Source organism: Mugil cephalus, chromosome 15, assembly GCF_022458985.1.
Source record: "Mugil cephalus isolate CIBA_MC_2020 chromosome 15, CIBA_Mcephalus_1.1, whole genome shotgun sequence".
NCBI lineage: Eukaryota > Metazoa > Chordata > Actinopteri > Mugiliformes > Mugilidae > Mugil > Mugil cephalus.
In genome coordinates this window covers 3,985,885-4,003,465 of record NC_061784.1, presented here as the reverse complement: position 1 = coordinate 4,003,465, position 17,581 = coordinate 3,985,885, and the positions used below count along the sequence as shown (strand labels likewise).

The window sequence follows — 17,581 nt, the reverse complement described above, 5'->3', positions numbered from 1 at the left end:
TTTTCTACGCGCTGATCTGATGGCATCTTCGACTCAGTTTGTCAGGCTGAGCTTTGTGTTGTCACACATTCTTCAGTCTGAGCTGCTCCCTCAGCCTCAGGTGTTTCTTCAAGTGACACTGTATGATGGCTTCTATAATTCAGCTAACATTTAGAATATAGCTGATGTTACCTTGCTTGGGACACGGTGACAGCATACCAACGGATAAGGATAATTTGGATATATTCATGTTTTGCTCTAGATAGAAGTGAATTTACATGCACATAGATTGTCTGAGATGAATCAGCCTCTTGCCCTTTTTTTGTGTGAAGATCTTTTAGGATTTGTCCAACTGCATTTCCTCATGAGGTTGATGTAGTTCTGACTTAAACATGAGTGTAAAGGCTGCGACAAACCAAGCTGAGCGTTGGCATTTTCTGGTGTTCGTCAATGAGTGCCTTCGACCTTTGTTTCTCTGGTGTCTCCAGCAGAGCTGTTACTAGTCGACGCCCGTCACAGAATTTTCAGGCAGTCCAGCACCATCTCAGTGATGGAACGAGTCAGTGAGAGAGGTCACCCTGATTGGACGTTCAGTTTAGAGAGCCAGCGCATGGGGGAAAAACACAGAAGTGATGTAAACAAAACAATAAAAGTCAAAAGGCAAACGGAGTGGTTTGCTCCGTTTCCATCTTCATCTAATGCGAACATTCAATGACACATGTCTTTTTACTACGACAAGATCATCTAGAGCTCAATCAACTGTGAAACCGGAACACTTTGAAGCCCTTCTTTAGCCTGAAAGCCAGACAGACAAACTTTCTGTTGGGAAAACTGGATAAGTGATTATGCTCCTGCATAGATGAGCCGCGCCAGTCAAGTTGTTTATGTGACAACAGACATAGTCATACACATCATCTGAGCCCCGTGGAGTTTTATTTGTTTATTGTTTTTTTATTTTGTTACCAACAAAATGCCTCTGATTGGTTGTAGGACTGCAGTTGCATCTAGTGCTATTTTTTTATCTGTAGTGGTTGTGACATGCAAATTGAAATAGGTGTTACCAGCTTTGCCAGCTCTTCCTAGCTTCAAAGCTAATAGTAGCTCTTCTGGTTTGCCCTCATGAACCCTCACAAACATATGTCCTAGCTGCTTGATAGCTGTAGTCACTACAGTGCAAGTTTTCGGCCTGGACATAGGTGACGTCACACGGTATTGGTTCGGTGGGTCCCTGCCTGGACGTATTAAATTTTTACTGTACAAGTGTGCAGTGTCTAATTGTGGTTACTTCCGTGGCTACATGTTCATATTGCTTGAGCTCTCAAAGATGCTTTGTACCTTTAAATTGGAGTTCTAAGTGATGCTAAATTCAGACCTCTGTGGGAGAAATACTGTATGATAGTTACTATTTGTTACTAAAAGCACCTTTGAATAAATTGTTTATTTTAATGTTTTTTTTTTATTTTTAAATCAAAGTGCGACAAAACATAAATAAAAATAACATAAGCAAAATTTGTAAAGAAAACAAAGTGCAGGAGAGGGCACATGTGTGGGAGGATGTGTGCATATGTGCAGGCTGTGTGCCTGTGAGACTGAGTGCACCTGGAAAGCACTTGACAGATGGTTACTTCAGCCCTAGCTGAACGATGCTTCTTTATTCTCAGTGTTAAGCCTCTTTCATAGATGGAAAGTGTTTCGGTCAGCATTTTGATCAAGGTAGACTCTTTCAGCCGTCTGATTGTTTGCTGGGCATCTCTGGAGTATGTTTATCCTGCCCCCATCATTTATTTTTTGTTTGATTTCAGGCGAGCCGGGGGAGATCAGAGTTGCGACTTTTTCGCTTTTTTGTTTTGTTTGTGTGTCAGTAAGATTATAGAGCGGGGCGTTTGGAATCCTGACGCCACATCATATCGGTCAATTCCCATATGTCGTATAAATTTAGTCCTTTATGGGAGACAGTAAAGGTTATTTTTGTGAAAATGTTAGCTCATCAGATTATTATTATTGTACAAGCTTTAGCTGTAGATGCTCCCGTATCATTACCCAGTAGGTAGAGTGGAGAGTAGTGGATTAGACGATAACTGTTGATTAGAAGCTAGGAAACGTTCTTTCTACATCAAACATGCATAATCGCTTGCAGTGCGATCACCTTTGTACGTCTATTACCAGAGGTCAGTTGAAACAGGCTGAGGTGAAAGTCTTTCTCCCCACGGTGTTCAAGCAGCCTCTCAATACAGAGTCAGATCAGGCCAAAGCAATAACCATAATAGATAATGCTGTAACACGGTGGACGCCACAGAGAAATGAAGTGCACCCTCAGCATTATACTCTAAATATTACAGCTCCTCCTTTTAATTTGTCTCAGACCGAACGCTGTGGTTTTACAGGTTTGAGTTACGTGTAGCGTCGCTTCTGCTGTAAAAGGTCGCTCCATGCAAACCATTTCATTAGTTCACTGGTTAATTTTTAATTGGTGCGCCCTTAAGTGCGAAGAAAAAAAAGACAAAAAGAAATGGTCCCTCACAGATTTGACACTCGCAGTGGTGTTGAATTGTGACTGTGTTTCCCTGAGAAATTATCCTCCTAAATTTAGCGTGTACTCTGCAGCAGATGTTTGTGCCCTTTCTGATGCTGTGGGTAATAATCCTTAATATTCTTGCTGTTTGAAGCTAAATGAGGCTTTAATGCACTCTGATTCCATCTTCTAGCACTCATTAATTGTTTTTTGAAAGTCCATAAATTATTTCCGTTGTTTTTTTTTTTTTGAAGTTTTGCATGGATAAACAGAAACTTTTAAGGATGAAATGGAGGTCTTTAATTCTGTGACAGCCTGTTCTGATTAGAGCCTCTATTTGAAATGCAATTGTGAGGGAATTCACAGAACTACTTTTCTCAGCTGAGGCTCTTTTATTTTTTTTTTCTTCTCTGCCCCGTCAATACCTCCAGCGTTTGTGACCTTGCTTGGTACTAGCGCTATAATACAAAAGCCTTTTATTTTTATTTATTTTTTATTAATTTTTTACACGAATCCTTGCATTCCTTTTTGGCAGCGCTGTGTCTCCATTCCTTTATGCGCTCTGTCACAGGTGCTGCTCACTCCGTGTGTTTGGAGTCTCATTAAAGGTGTTGTGCAATGCATTTGAAGTCCTGTTGCTAATCTTCTCCTCTCACCCTCTTCCTTCCAGATGGTCACAAGAACAAAGAAAATATTTGTGGGTGGCTTGTCAGCCAATACAGTAGTGGAGGATGTGAAGCAGTATTTTGAACAGTTTGGGAAGGTAAGGCTGCTTTTTTTCTGTTCCCCTCCGTAGTGTTGTCACAATGAGCACATTCTGAGATAACGCTGAAGCTAATTTGATAATTGGCAATGTGTCAAAGCCTCGGTGCACTGCGCCGCCAGTCAATCCAGCAGTCTCGTTGGGATTTGCACCACATGGCCAACATCTCAGTCTTTACAGCAGGCTTAAATCTGAGCCTTAAAACAAGGCAGCAGCACCAGTTTGGCTCCTGTCCTGACAGTAAGACAAATAAATATCTATTGTGACAAGCAAACAGCTGAAGATATGGCAGAAGCTTCACACAGCCCACCATGCCCGGTCAACAACATGCCTTTTGCTTACAGAGCAAACAAGCAGTGACAACCGGCTGCAATGACTAACTCCCCCCTCCCTGCCCCCTCCCCCCGTACACCACCCCACCCTGCAGGAAAACAAAAACTGAAGAATGTTGTGGTGCCTTGAAGGCATCATGTTTTTCACTGCATGACCATCACTATGCTCCTGGTGAATTTCTTTACATTTGGCATAATCGTTGATTTGAATTTAAGGAAGAACTGATCATATTCTTTCACGTTTGGCCACAAGTGTTCACCTGAATCCGAGAATCAACTGCTCATCATTTTGTCTGCAAGTGTCATAGGTCAAGGTCACAGTGCCCTTGTGTCTGTGTTACTCTTGTGATTTCTCACGAGAATAAGACGGATGTAATTACTTCACAGAGTTCGTAGGTCAAAGGCCGGGGTCACTTTGAAGCTCTAAAAACACGTTTTGAGCTATAACTCGATACCTCACATGCTAATTATGCCAGAACCTCCACATTAATTTCAAGACACCATTAGATTCTTATTTGTAGTCTCCACATATGCCACATCTCGACTTGGACGGCAGTGATTCTAGTCACTGTTATCTGCGATTATCGAAGTTGTCCCTCCGATATTGCGACAGCATCATTTCAGCGCGTTCAGAGAGAGCGACGCAGCCGGCTCGTTGAGCCGAGGCTCGCGGTTAGCTGTTTGTTCCTGTGTGCTGCTGCAGCGCCTGCTCTCAGGACCAGCGCTCCCAGCTGAGCGAGGCGCACGCACGCTCGCAGCCCGCGCGCGCTCGCACACACACACACACACACACACACACACACACCGCCGGCGTTTGATACAGTGGCAGCATTTCACAGATAATTTCACCACGCTGAGCGTAGATCCATTTCCCTCATGTCATATTCCACATCCGTCAAGGTCACCTTCAGCTGACGCAGTCCCACTAACATCAGCACTTGACCTTGAGTTTAAACAATTTTAGTGAGGATGGATTTTTCATGGGCACATAATGCGCCGTGTCCTGAAGGAGACAAAAGAGCTGTTATAAATTAATAGAAACTCCGCTCAGAGAAAATATGCAAGCCTCTCCCCTATGAAGCCCAGTGTTCCATTCTTGACTGAAAGTGAGCAAGGTGAAGCACTTTGTTTTGCTCTGTTTCTGTGGAAGTGGCCTTGAAGACCTAACTGTGGCCTGGTCTGCCGTTCCAAATAAAGATGGCTTATTTGCACAATAGAAGGCAGCAGGCAAATATACAGCACGACTTTGCAATCAATGGATGTGAGAAAGGGCTCGAAATGATTTTCAACTTGATTGAATGACATAATTGACTTGATTATACAAAGTTTTTTCCCTCCTTGAGGAATCCTCAAATGCTTAGGAGGAAACAAACAAATCAGTCTGATTGAGCAAGATCTTGTGCATGTTTCTGTGTGTGCTTTTATAGCCTACTTGTGCATGCTTGGATGTGTTTGCAGTACTGCTCTTGCCATGCGTGAGTGTGTCAGCGATTAAGTGTATTTATGTGGGTGCATGATTAGGGGTGCGTGCGTGTGTGTGTGTGTGTGAGCATATCTGAGTGTCTTCAGCAAAAAAGCAAATCAGAGAAGATATTGTGGGCTATGGCAGACAGGATACAGGTTCCCTATGGTTTGTGTGTGTCCTTTCTTTCTGCCTTACACATCCCAGGATTTATTAAATAACCTGCCTGTCAGTGCAACCTACCATTATCGCCACATACACACCGCTCTGAAGACTTATCCACAGAAGGAGAAACCAATTAATTCAGTCTCCCCTTCATAGAATCTTGGTGGCAGTATGTGTGTCAGTCTGTCAGTTAGTCATCAGTCCGTCTTTCTGTCTGTCAGCCTATGTGCATGTCAAGGGGGACATTAGTCTGCATGGTGGCAGGGCAGCTAGTCATTTATATTTCTGGGAAGTCTGTTTTGAAGCACTTATCAATCATCACACAACAACAGCTTAAGGCACTAGCAAATGTTCTTCCTTAACAGGAACAAGCTTGATATTACTTTGCAAGTTCTGTATATAGATATGTGTGCATGTGTGTGTGTGTGTGTGTGTGTGTGTGTGTGTGTGTGTGTGTGTGTGTGTGTGTATGTACTAGGCAGCATAGGCCAATTAGCAGGATGTGGTCTACAGAGATGGCGGTGGTTGGGAGGCAGTGAAGGGGAAACAGCTGGTGTGGCCACAATTGGGTCACAGGTTCTGCCTGTAACCTCCACACCTCCCCTCCCTCCCACCTCGCTCCCTCCCTTCTGTCTCCATTCTGTCAGGAGGAGATGTGGCATTTGTTATGGGGAGAGGCTGACAGCTCTCATGCACATCAGTCTCACTGCCACTCTCCCAGCCGTCACCATTAGGAAAGAGCACATGCCCGAGTCTGGCACAACTTCAGAGAAGCCGCTCCATAGCCACTTTTTTTTTTTTTTTTTTTTTTTTTGTCACCTACAGTACATGCTGAAGGTGTGCATTTGAAGTGATTGTGACAGTCATTTGAACGGAACTGAAGTGTGGTTGTGTTTGACTGATTCTAATGCATCTCAGATGGATCCCATTACCTGCCTAATAGTAGCCACATCCTGCCTTCCATTTTTTTTTTCTTCCCAACACACTGCACTTTAGCCCTGCAAGCCAGATGAGACAATCTTATCAGTACTGGCTGGCCTCCCTTTATATTCAAGGACTCTTAACTGGAGGCTGCAGCTATTTCTGTCTTGCAATAAAGTCAAATTAATCAGTGTGCTTTTTGTGCCATTATGTGCTTTTCTGCACTTATAAATGTTTTTTGAAAAAAGCACAGGTTTAGTCTTTAGATGTCACATTTTTGTTATATGAGTTCTTTCTAGTTGATATTTTGTTGCCAGTTTCCTGATAATTTTGTTACATTTTCAATATGCAGTCATTTGTAAGCATGTGAAATGCATTTCCCACTGCCAAGACTGCTTTTACCTTTGTCTACATTTGCATTACAAGCAGAAGCACCCCCAGCCGCGTGTTTTTGTTGCAACACTGTTGTGTTGTCACCATTTGAGCAAAACTTTAACACCCTTCAGTTCCATCGCATGCTGTCTTTTTGGATGTTAGACGAAATCTTGCCCTCATTATTTAGCATGAGAGTTAATTTGGTAATAGGAAATTTATTGAAGCCCCAGTCCACAATGCGGGCGCAGCACCGCCGCTCAATCCCAAAGGGCTCGCTCTGATTTAGACCACATGGCCAGCATCGCTTTTTATTGCTGTCTCGATACTGAGCCTTAAGAGAAGCCATATAGACTCATCTTCTGCCAGTAAGACAAGTAAATGTGCGTTGTTACGAGAAAACAGCATCAGAAATGACAGTGGGTCGCTCTGCACAGCGTACCGCGCCTGGTCAACAACATGCATGTACCTTAAAGAGCAAAGAAGCAGCGATAAGCAACTCATAGCTAAGATCTGAGAGTAGATTAGAACTTAGTATTGCATTCACACGTACGGTTCTACGCTTTGCATAACAAGCAGCACTGAAAAGGTTTTATATTATTGGGCATAACGATTTATATAATTGGAGTCACTTGGAGACTGTGCTTGCCCCTGGGTCAAAAGGTCACAGGCAGCTAAAGAACAGCAGATGTGCTTTCAGGAATTCAGTGTCTTGCAAGTGTTACAAGTCTAAGGTACAAAGAAGTTCAGTATGAAGACTTAAACGGTGCAGTTTTCATATAAAGTAAAGGCTTGCATGTATTATTAACATTTTGTATTCTGCCTTTCTTATTTTCACCTGTCAAAAAGCAAACGTTCCACTGAATCATGCAGTGTCTCAAAGATGGCAGTCGGCGTGTTGGCACTATGTAAATTTGGACATGACGTAAAAGCAGAGCCGTGTCCAGGCATGACAAGCGCTCTCCCTGCAGGTAAAGGCATAATTAGTGGTGGCTAATGCATCCTCATTGGTTTATTGTAATCAGCTTTGACTGCATCTCATACGGCCCTTATTTGGCTCAGCTGAAACAACTAGAGCTCACTGACTCAGTCTCTGCACTCTTGTCCATTGGCTGAGCTTCGCGGTGCGGGCCCAGAGCTGACTTTTAGTTTCATCAGAGCTACTTGCTTCCATGTCACTGGGCTGCCACAATCGTCCCTTTATGTCCAGGCAGTTCTGGTTCTCATGCTCCACTGGTCTAGAGCCAGATCCTGGAGGTGGAGCTCAATGGGAGGAGGAGGAGGACGAGCTTAACCAGTTCACTGCCACTGGGCTCAAGAGGATTAAAGGTAGACGTAGAGGTCATTACTGAGTAATAAAATGAGACAGTGGTCTTATAGCAAAGAAAAAACAGTTAGTGGAGGGATGTGGCTGTAAGATTGATGACATCTGTTGGAGGACGCTGGAAGGATGAGAGAGCTGATCGAATGCGAACACAGAGTGTGTCCTCTCTTCAGCTGTGTGCTGATTCTTTAGTGTTTTCACCTTTGGCTATGGAACTAGCTGCATACTTCTCTCATACTTGAGAGGAAGCAGATGAGAGAAGGAATTGAAATTATAAAAGCATCAGGAAAAGATTCCTTGGTTAGTGCATGAAATTTGTTCTGGGGCTCTGGTAATCTAATACCACGGCTGACATTTTGCGTGCCCTTAGATTTTGTAAATGGCAGAAAAATAACTCTGTGTGACCATCTGTAAAGACCGTTTGAATTAATTTTGCATACCTGCCCTGGGCCTTTAACATCACAAAGGTTTTGACGGTATTCCGGGGGAACTAATAACTAACTGTAATGTCTTGGAGTGTTTGTTAAAGAGTGCATTTAAAATCACCAGTAATCATTGATCTCATCATCCTTGGCTATTTGTTCGAATGCAGAACCTGACCTCGTGCCAATTGAACGACTCATTCACACAATTGAGCACCTCGTTCACGGGGCTTAAAAATAGAACCCGTGTAGGTGCGCTTTAATTGCACTTTGTTCAACATTGGCTGAAATAGCAAACATGGATGATTAATGCAAAAAAAAAAAAAAACACTTTATATGAGGGAAAAGAACCTAATCAAAAGGCCACAGTCCTTCATTCCACTTCCTGGGCTGGTGCAGGTGCACATTTGCATGCCATTTACATGGTAGCGCACAGTGACCACCACTACTCCACCGTCTCGGTGTCCATCATCTGCTGACATTCTGTGATTGTTTCCTCTCTGCTGCGACTCCCCCAATCAGTTGAGGATATAGTCTGGTTCCAGTGATTATAAGGAGTGATCAGAGCAGCAATGATGGAGCATGTGCCTTGCAGTAGAGATTTAGCCAGAGGCTTCAATCTCATTGCAGTCACTTGTAGTTAGTGACTGAGACTAGCAGTGAGAAGGGCACTGCAATATAAATGAATTGGCTATGAATGTGGATATGGCTGCGGCGCTGCAGGGACGTACAGGGGAAAGGGCCAGTTAGACAAACTATTTCATATCCCCCTTGACCTTTATTTGCCCAGTGGCCCAGCAACGTTTCCAATAGAGTAGCTTTTAAATGGCCGCTAAAGAATTGAGATTTATTTTGGGTCGGAGACCATTTTTTTTTCTTTGTGCGTCTTTGTGTGGAAGAGCGAACATGAGAATGTGTTATTGCAAGTGTCTTTACTGCAGATGACTGAATTTTTACTTAAAGGATCTGACCTTTAGCGGAAGATTAAATTGATTTTTGACTATTGCTGATACCACAATGTCAGGCGGTCTTCTTCAACAACAAGATGCAGCGTGGTATAGGCGGCTCAAAAAGAGAGCTGTGGATCAGGGGAGATTGACACCTTTCTGTTGGTCTGTAGTCTCATCTCCCAGCTGTCCCCCCTGAAATGGCTCCCTCGGGATAAGCTGGGATTGGCTTGATTGTGTTATCGGCGACTGATCGGGTCATTGAATGATGGAATTTTGAGCCCCTGTTCTGCTTAAAGAATGAAATGTTTAAAGAAGATTGACTGTGATTGGATCGGATCCAGCACCTGCTCAAAGGGGTCGATCAGGTGAAGGCAGGAGGCAGCAATCTTTGCTGTGCTATTGTGACATGGATAGAGGTGAGTGGGGGGGATTAATGTGAGCGTTGATGGTGGTGGTGGGGGGCTAGAGATGCCATTCAACAGGGAAGCAGTTTTAAAAATGTCATCAGAGGAAGTGTCATGAGTAATTTGCAGCAGTCTCACAATCAGACCGGTGTGGAGGTGGACACCTCGGCTTTGCAAACTGCAGCCGAGTCTTTAGGGAATCTTATGTGGGAGAACACTTCTGAGATTCCATGAAGAGTTTATTTCCCAGATGGATATGAAGTATGTTTTGATTATGCTGCATGTGTGTTCTGGATAGAAAGATAGATAGATTTGCAGGCAGGAATATTTGAGCAGAAGCTGAAGTGGCTCTCAGACAGACAGACCTAATGCCTCTGCATGTCACAGCCAAATGAGAAACAAAATCACAGTGTCTAATTTCACTGCTCATCTAAAAGGCTTTTAAACGGGATGCAAACCTGCTTTTCAACCCCCGAAACCACCTTTTTATCCTCATCTGACATTTTTCTTAACACAGAGTTGTCAGTGACCCAAATACCCCCACTGAAGGAAACCAGTGAGCGTGAACCATGACTCAGCACCACCTGGAGAACAGGCCGTTGATACAGTACACCGCGAATGATGACGATGCACAAGACTCACTGAACGTCCAAGCTGGAACACACAGAGTTTCGTAGATAGGGAGGCTTTCGAAAAAAAAAAAGGCTTGTGGTGCCCCCTGGATGGATTCATCCCAAATACCCAAACAGTAAGGCAATGTCAGAAAAATGCTTGCGTTTATTTGATTAATTGCAGTTAATATCTTAAATGATTAAAATGATGTTATAACCCTGGTTGTTCCACCAGGTGGTGCAAATAAGAAAATGACTCTCTGGCTTAGGGTTAGGGTTAGGGTTAGGGTTAAGGTCTTAACTGCTAAATCATAGTATAGTTAGCTAATAGGAGCTAACTACGCTAACTTTCAAGAGCAGCAGCACTCCAATTGCGTGCCATCAACAATTTTAAAACTAAAGTGTACCCATTCTAGAGTTCTTCCTGCTTCGAGTACATGCGGTGGCATTAAACACTGACAGCATTCCTGGACTGATAAAGTTGGTGCGACAGTGTTTGTGGACATCTGTTCCAGCTGAGCAGCTGTCTCCAGCAGCTGGACTAACTACAGTGAACAAGTCAATCCATCATGTAGATCAGGCATGAGGATTATTTTATATAAAACTACAAGGAGTCAGGTCCACTGTGAAGAGATTAATAACATTATATAGTAGGGAAGACGGCAACTCTTTTGCTGAATTTGATACTTGAGTATCCATTTAAAAAGAACCGTTGCTCTTTGTTGCTTATGGAAAGTGTTCATTTTAAGGAGGTGTTTACTTTATCCCAATGTAACCTATCCAGTTTTGTAGTTGGCTGGAAATGGCTTCATCAGCATACTTTTATGAGTTTTAATGACTAACGGATAGTTAATGTGTACATTTATTAGTTGAGGACGTTGTTTAAAAAATTGCGTCCCTAGTTAAAATGCATTGTTTATTGCATACACTACCTGTCAAAAGTTTAGACACACCTTCTCATTCAATTCAGTGAGAAGGTGTGTCTAAACTTTTGACTGGTAGTGTATATACTGGAAATGGTATATCCATTTATTTACCAAGGCAGTTTAATGTGCACAAAGAAATATTCAACGAAGATAAAGTGCTGAATATTTCTAGACTAATACTGTATCCTCTTAAAAACATAGCTTTTGGGACTTTGATTGAACCAGTTACATTAAAAGAAAATGATGAAAGCACAATTTGCAGCAAGTATTTGCTTTGACTGACATTCCACAATACTAACAGTATATATATTTTTATATAGGACTATGTGAATTCAGTAAGTGTTGTCTTAAAGTGGCCCTTTGCCTGTGCTTCTTCAGCCACCTACTATAGTGTGGCCACGTCCACAGGCAGCTCCAGCTCATGCTATGAGTGCCTCCTACGCAATGCCTTCTTGTAATCACCGGGTAAATGTTCTTACACAGAAACGTACACAGTGTCCTGTAGTTTGAAGGGCTAGTGAAGTCTGGAGGGTTTCACTCATCTGAAACACTTACTTCTCATTCCTGTGTGCCTTTGCATGTCTCAGTCTGTTTGTTTAAAATGTTTATCTAGCCTAAAGTTACAGCCTAAAGTTGTCCACTATCTTAAATACAGTGGTTAGAAATTGCTTCTTTGATTTCATTTTGATACGGCTGCAGAATCTAACATTGGTAGTGACAGACTCATTACATCCAGTAATATTTAGCTGGAGTGGAGTAAGTAGGCCAGACAAAATAGGGTAATTGCAATGCAAAATGTAGTTTCAGCAAAAGATGAATGCAGCGTTTCTGGATTTGTTTCTCTAACCTGCTCTAGCGTCTTATCTGTTTTACATATATGTTTTTCAGAAAAAACTATATGTTTGGTCTTTATATCTTGTAGGAAAATGAGCTTTTTTCTGTATTTCGGTCTTCTTAAAACACCAACCGTGAGTACTGCACTGTGAGCTCAATGAGGCTCGGGAACTGTGGTACTTTTAAGTCAATGCTAATCAAAACTTACAATATTTGACAGTGATCATTTTAAATTGTTATGATAGACAACGTTATCTTAAAGGGCCAATATACAGTAAGGGCTGCACAAGTTTAAACTTTTTAAAGACGACTATTATGTGATGAAAGTCAAGTTCACAGCTATGTGATATATACTGTGATATATACTCTGCTCTGCAGTAGCCTGTATAAAGCCTGTATAAAAACAGGCTGCAACTCAGCACCATCAATAACATTTAATAGTACTCCGCAACATGTAAGATAGGATAGTGTAGCCGACTTCCAAAAAATGTCGAATTTCTTTAGAGCCTTGACCGTGTACTGTAGTCGACACGATGCTGAAAGCGGAATGACACACTAGTGAAGTCGACAAACCAAAAAGTTGACTAGTCTGCACAACCCTTAATATATATATATATATATGATTTATGATTCATAATTATCATTTAATGTCCCATCACCTGTAACTATCATTATGCTTTTCCTTAGATTAGAATGAGCCCTTCATCTACACACAGAACTGGTTCCCATCCCTGAAGCCCGCTGTGTTGCGCAACCAAGTTTAATCTGATCTGTCCAAAATTCTGCTCAAATTCCTCTTTGTTCACGTACAATTTTATTGAACTAATTTTTGTGGCAAATCATTCCTTGGTTGTCAAGATATTAAACCCAGATCTGTCAGTCGTCTGTCAGTGCCAGAGGAAAGTCAGTGGGCCATTAAAGATTCATCTCACAGAAAAACTTCACAGAAAGTCCTAGAACTGTACGTCTGGTGTTACTGCTTAAAATGTAACATTCTAAAACCTCTGTACATTATAGTGCGTGTGTTGTGTTATTGTAACTGCTTATCTGGGGCTCTGTTGGTGCTGGGGCCAGTGCATAAGAGTATACATAAAGTGGGTGTTGATTAATCTCTTCATTTGTAGTGGCGACCCACATACCTCAAAATGACTCAGTCCTCATCTACTGTATGTTACAGAAAGGAAACTGCATGCACACTGTTTACTACCTTTGGAGGGAGCATTTACCTACATGTAAATTGACCACTGATTATGTGCCTGACATCACTGATTAGAAATAATCAGTAAAACGAGTCCACTTACCCTCTTATTTGCATGTGTTTAGTCAACAGAGCTAATCAAAGTACTCATTTGACACTGGACAACAACAAACAAACAAAGAGATGGGAAGATTTATACAATTCACTTTAAAAGATGGAGTTCAAACTTCTGTCTTTGGTTTGTAGCTGTTTTTTATTTTTTTATTATTATTATTATTATTATGAATTGTTAAGGCCTGGAGATTTTTTGCCGAACAGGAAAGAGGTCACGTCAGCATCTTTTACTGAAATATGGCTTTGCTTTTGTGCAGCTCTTCTCTGTTGTCATACTTTTTAGATCCAAACCCTCACACACTGTCTCTTTCTTTTTTTTTCTGTGCAAAACCAGTCATGCGATATTGCAGCAAGATTTCTAATGAGAAGATGCAGGAAATAGCATATATTTGGAAAAATCTAATCTAAGGTTTTAGGATTTAATGAATTAATGGTGTATCTTGTCCTTTTACAGTTGGAATTTTGATTTTGAGGATGTTTCCCAGAACACTATTATGATTAAAAATGATCATAACGTTGTTGTGCTTCATTTATGTTGCTTCTAATTCAGTGGAGTTTTAGTTGAAATGTCTTAGACCAGGGTCAAAATCTTTAATGTTCACTGCGTAATTATTAAAATTAGATATTTATCTTCTGGTTTAGAATTTTGATCAAGCAGAAGTACAGGTTTTATTTTGGGTCGTTTCATAAACTTCACTGACCTGGTGATGAGGACTAGCGATGGACCAATATTGATTTTTTTATGGCCGACACTGGTACTAATACAGCTTTGGCCAATGGCTGACACATGCTGCCGATTTTTCTGGAGCCATTTTCTCCTACCATTTACATAAAATGACACAATGATAAAAAATATAAAAAATCTCAATTTAACTAAAAAAAAAAAGATTTACTGAACTCAAAGAATAATTAACTCTCTTATGTATACGACATAAAAGAGCTAGAGCACAAGCTGCACTCACTCTACTAGTGGGGGAGGGGCAATGTATGGGCTGCACGGTCTGCACTGTCTGGAGCCGCACAGTGGACATATCAGAATAACAGAAATATCGGCCCGATATATAGGCCTTTTGTGAGTAAATTTTCAAGAGAAAGAAACCTGATACATGTTTGTATTTTCAGTGTATTTATTATTTCATTTTTTGTACCAAAATGCAAAATAACAAGGGTTTTTCTTTTTTTTTTTTTCAATAAACGCACTGGCTGGATTTTTGTTCATTTTAATCAACTGTTTATACAATTACCAGGCTGTCTTAAATGGGTAAAGTAGCAATAGCTCGCTCGCTGTTTATTTCTAAAGCCTTTTTGTGGTGACTGAAGGGAGCATGTGTCCCCCTCTGATATGAACAAAAGCTCATTCTTACTGGAGCCAACTGTGACAGACAGGCGCTCACACGATCGCTTTCAAACATCTACCTGGTGCAGAGAAAATGGACAAAGATTTGACAGTCACTTGTCAGAGACATTTTAGCTAAATAAAGTCTAATTGAAGGAATTGTTAAGCAGTGTGGGAAACATGCTCATTTGCTTTCTAGTGGACGGTTAGATAGATTGATGTCTATCCCTTCAATATACGGCTACAGACAACAGATTAGATCAGATTAACACAAAGACTATAAACAGGAGTAAACAGCCTGCCTGACTCTGTCCAGCAGTGTCACAAATCTCCCTGCATCAGTCTTCTTCAGAATGTGGATAAGAGTTCACCTCCAAAATATCAACTACTGCTATTTTTGGGCACTAGTTTTTAGGTATTTGTATCTGTACCGAGCATCACAATAGGGTGAAACATACTGTCTAGCAATCAACATCACCGTGAAATGATGATAGCCTTTTTTTTTTTCAATCTCCAAATCCTGACAAGTTGTGTTGATGAAAATAAGAAATCATCAGACTAGTGGATTTTTTTTTATTTCTGTCACACCTTGTTTCAGCAGATCAGTTTTAATCAGTGGTAGATGGTGTTGCCGTTAAACCATCTCCCTGTAAATAACCTCCGCATGTGTTTCTGTGAGAAGCACTGAGAGACGGGGGGGGGGAAGAGAAAAATAATGATGGAGATAAAGATGGGATATAAATGTTCAATTAATTAAGTGCACCTACCTTGTTTTGCATCTTCTGTTTCATAAATGTGCAGCGGTATACATGTAATGTACATTTATCTTTCTGAAAATGCAAGCTGATAAGTAGAGTATAAAATCCTGCGGAATGATAAGTGCAAAGGTAAATCTAATATAATGTCAGCAGCTCTTGTCAGTGGCGTATTGAGGTGATCGGTAATTATTTGAGACATTTCCCTGGGTGGTAAAAAGCACTTACTTTGGGTTATGGGGTGAGGTTAGGGTTGGGATAATGGCCACGCATCTTGTAGTTGTTTTTTACACTTGGGCTAATTTATAAGTCAGAGTGTTTTCATAAATGTTGTTAGCGCTGCACAAATGTGTGTCATCCATTTTCCTCGGCTCTACTGACCCCCATGTTTAATCCGCTGTGTTTTCTATACCTTTTTGTGTTTGTGTTGTTTCTAAACGGTGCACCTACTCCTAAGAAATGAATAATGTCGCGTGCGAGCAGACGCGCTCACGATAGCCGGAGAGTGGCAGATCCCTATCTTGGCTGCCATGCTATGAATAATCTTAAGCCTATTTTCTGAAGTGGTATCTCAAGGTTCTGGTCGAATTGTCTAAAAGCTAAATAAGTCTGCTTGATTGAACTAATGGCATAGAGCCAAGATCTGGCACCAAGTCTTGTCTTTCAGCTTAATCTTTTGGTCACGGACACATTGACCAGACTCTAACACGCAGACACAAAAACATGCACCAAAGCTCCCTTCCAAGCCACTTCCTGATCAGGAAACTTTGAACCCAACATGTGGCCCATAAGTCCTATCCACAGGTAATTAGGTTTGATGGTTAGTTGAGCAGAAGCATAGATTTTATCCTTCTCTCCGTCTCGCCTCCTGGAGGGTTGCCTCAACTTGTTTTTGATAAGCTCACTGCCAGCCCAGCATCAGTCTCTTCCAGCTGAACAGACATTGTAAAAGCCACCAAGGAGCAGTCATCCCTTTTTAAAGATGAGTTACCCGCTAAAGTAAAATTACGAAGGCAGAAGAAGGTGTCAAATTCTGCAGGAATAATGCGTATATTTATAATATACATGACACACCTGAGGTGAATCAAGGCTTATTTTCTCCCTTCCAGGGTTTAAGTCGAAGTCGGCTGTACTGGATGTGCTCATGGTACACAGGAATATGTTAATGCTCCCTCTCATTGACACTCAGACCAACTGGTATGAATGTTGTCCCTGGAGAAATTGTATTTCATTAAATTCACTGAATTGGCTTGACCAAATTAGTGTCAACCAACGTTTTGGTAAGCTTGTCAGTGGCCATTTCAGTTCCCTTTTTTTTTTTTAGTCTTCTGCTGCACAAAAGAAAATCAGCTGCCCTTACAAAATGTGCATAATTTGTTTAGCTCAGAAGCAAACGTTTAAACCTGAGCAAGCAAACTATATCTTAGCGTTAGTGGGTGGGTGATCGTTGCCGGCACAGCGTCAGAAGGGGAAAAAGACGGAATTACATTTGAAACAGCTTTGAATTTGATTTGATTAGAATTTCATGTGAATGTGATACGAGGTGAACATAAAATGGACAGGCGGTATCATGCTCAAGTGACGAGTTGATTGCATTAAATCATCTGCCAGCAAGTCCTCCAGCTGCCAACTCACTGTGTTGAATAAGAGGGTATGAGTGTGTGGAGAAAAAAAAGAAATAAAAAAAGTTACTTTCAATGACAAATGTAAAACTGGAGCTGCTCATTTGCTCTGTCATTAAAGCTCTTTCTAAATTAAATGTCGGCATTTGTCACCATATAGTAAAACATAATGTTTTTGTAATCATACAAGGAAGTGAAATTTAGTCTAATTTTTGACATTCTGAGCAGAGCAGACAGATAAATGGAAGTTGTGGTCCTTTAAGTTGGCACAGCGATTAGAGTATTTTCAATCCAGCATGTTAATTCTCGACAAAGCAGACTCAGGAAGTAATCGACATTTTACCATCTGCTTGTGCTGTGTCTACTTTGGCTCAAACCTGGTTTAATGCGGGGTTGATGTGTGAATAGAACTGACACACTGGAAACCATTGTCCGTCTTAATAGGCACGTGGAAGTGTGTCTGTTTCAGCTGAAAAGCACAAAACAGACACTGAACTGTCTTGCTTCAAAAGGAATGCAGCGTTTTTGTTCTTTTATTTCCAGAAATAAAAGTTAGCCACCAGCTGCACAGAGTGAATG

At 41.3% G+C, this 17,581-nt stretch overlaps 1 protein-coding gene across 12 annotated transcripts in view; it reads left to right on the top strand.

The window, feature by feature from the left end:
* The window catches only part of msi2b (musashi RNA-binding protein 2b), a 235,939-nt gene that overhangs the window by 70,883 nt on the left and 147,475 nt on the right, over positions 1-17,581 (top strand). For all 12 annotated transcript variants that reach the window (XM_047606668.1, XM_047606665.1, XM_047606664.1 and 9 more), the window contains exon 6: positions 3,162-3,254. In XM_047606668.1, the coding sequence (XP_047462624.1) occupies positions 3,162-3,254 (93 nt within the window). The remainder of the gene's footprint in view (positions 1-3,161; positions 3,255-17,581) is intronic.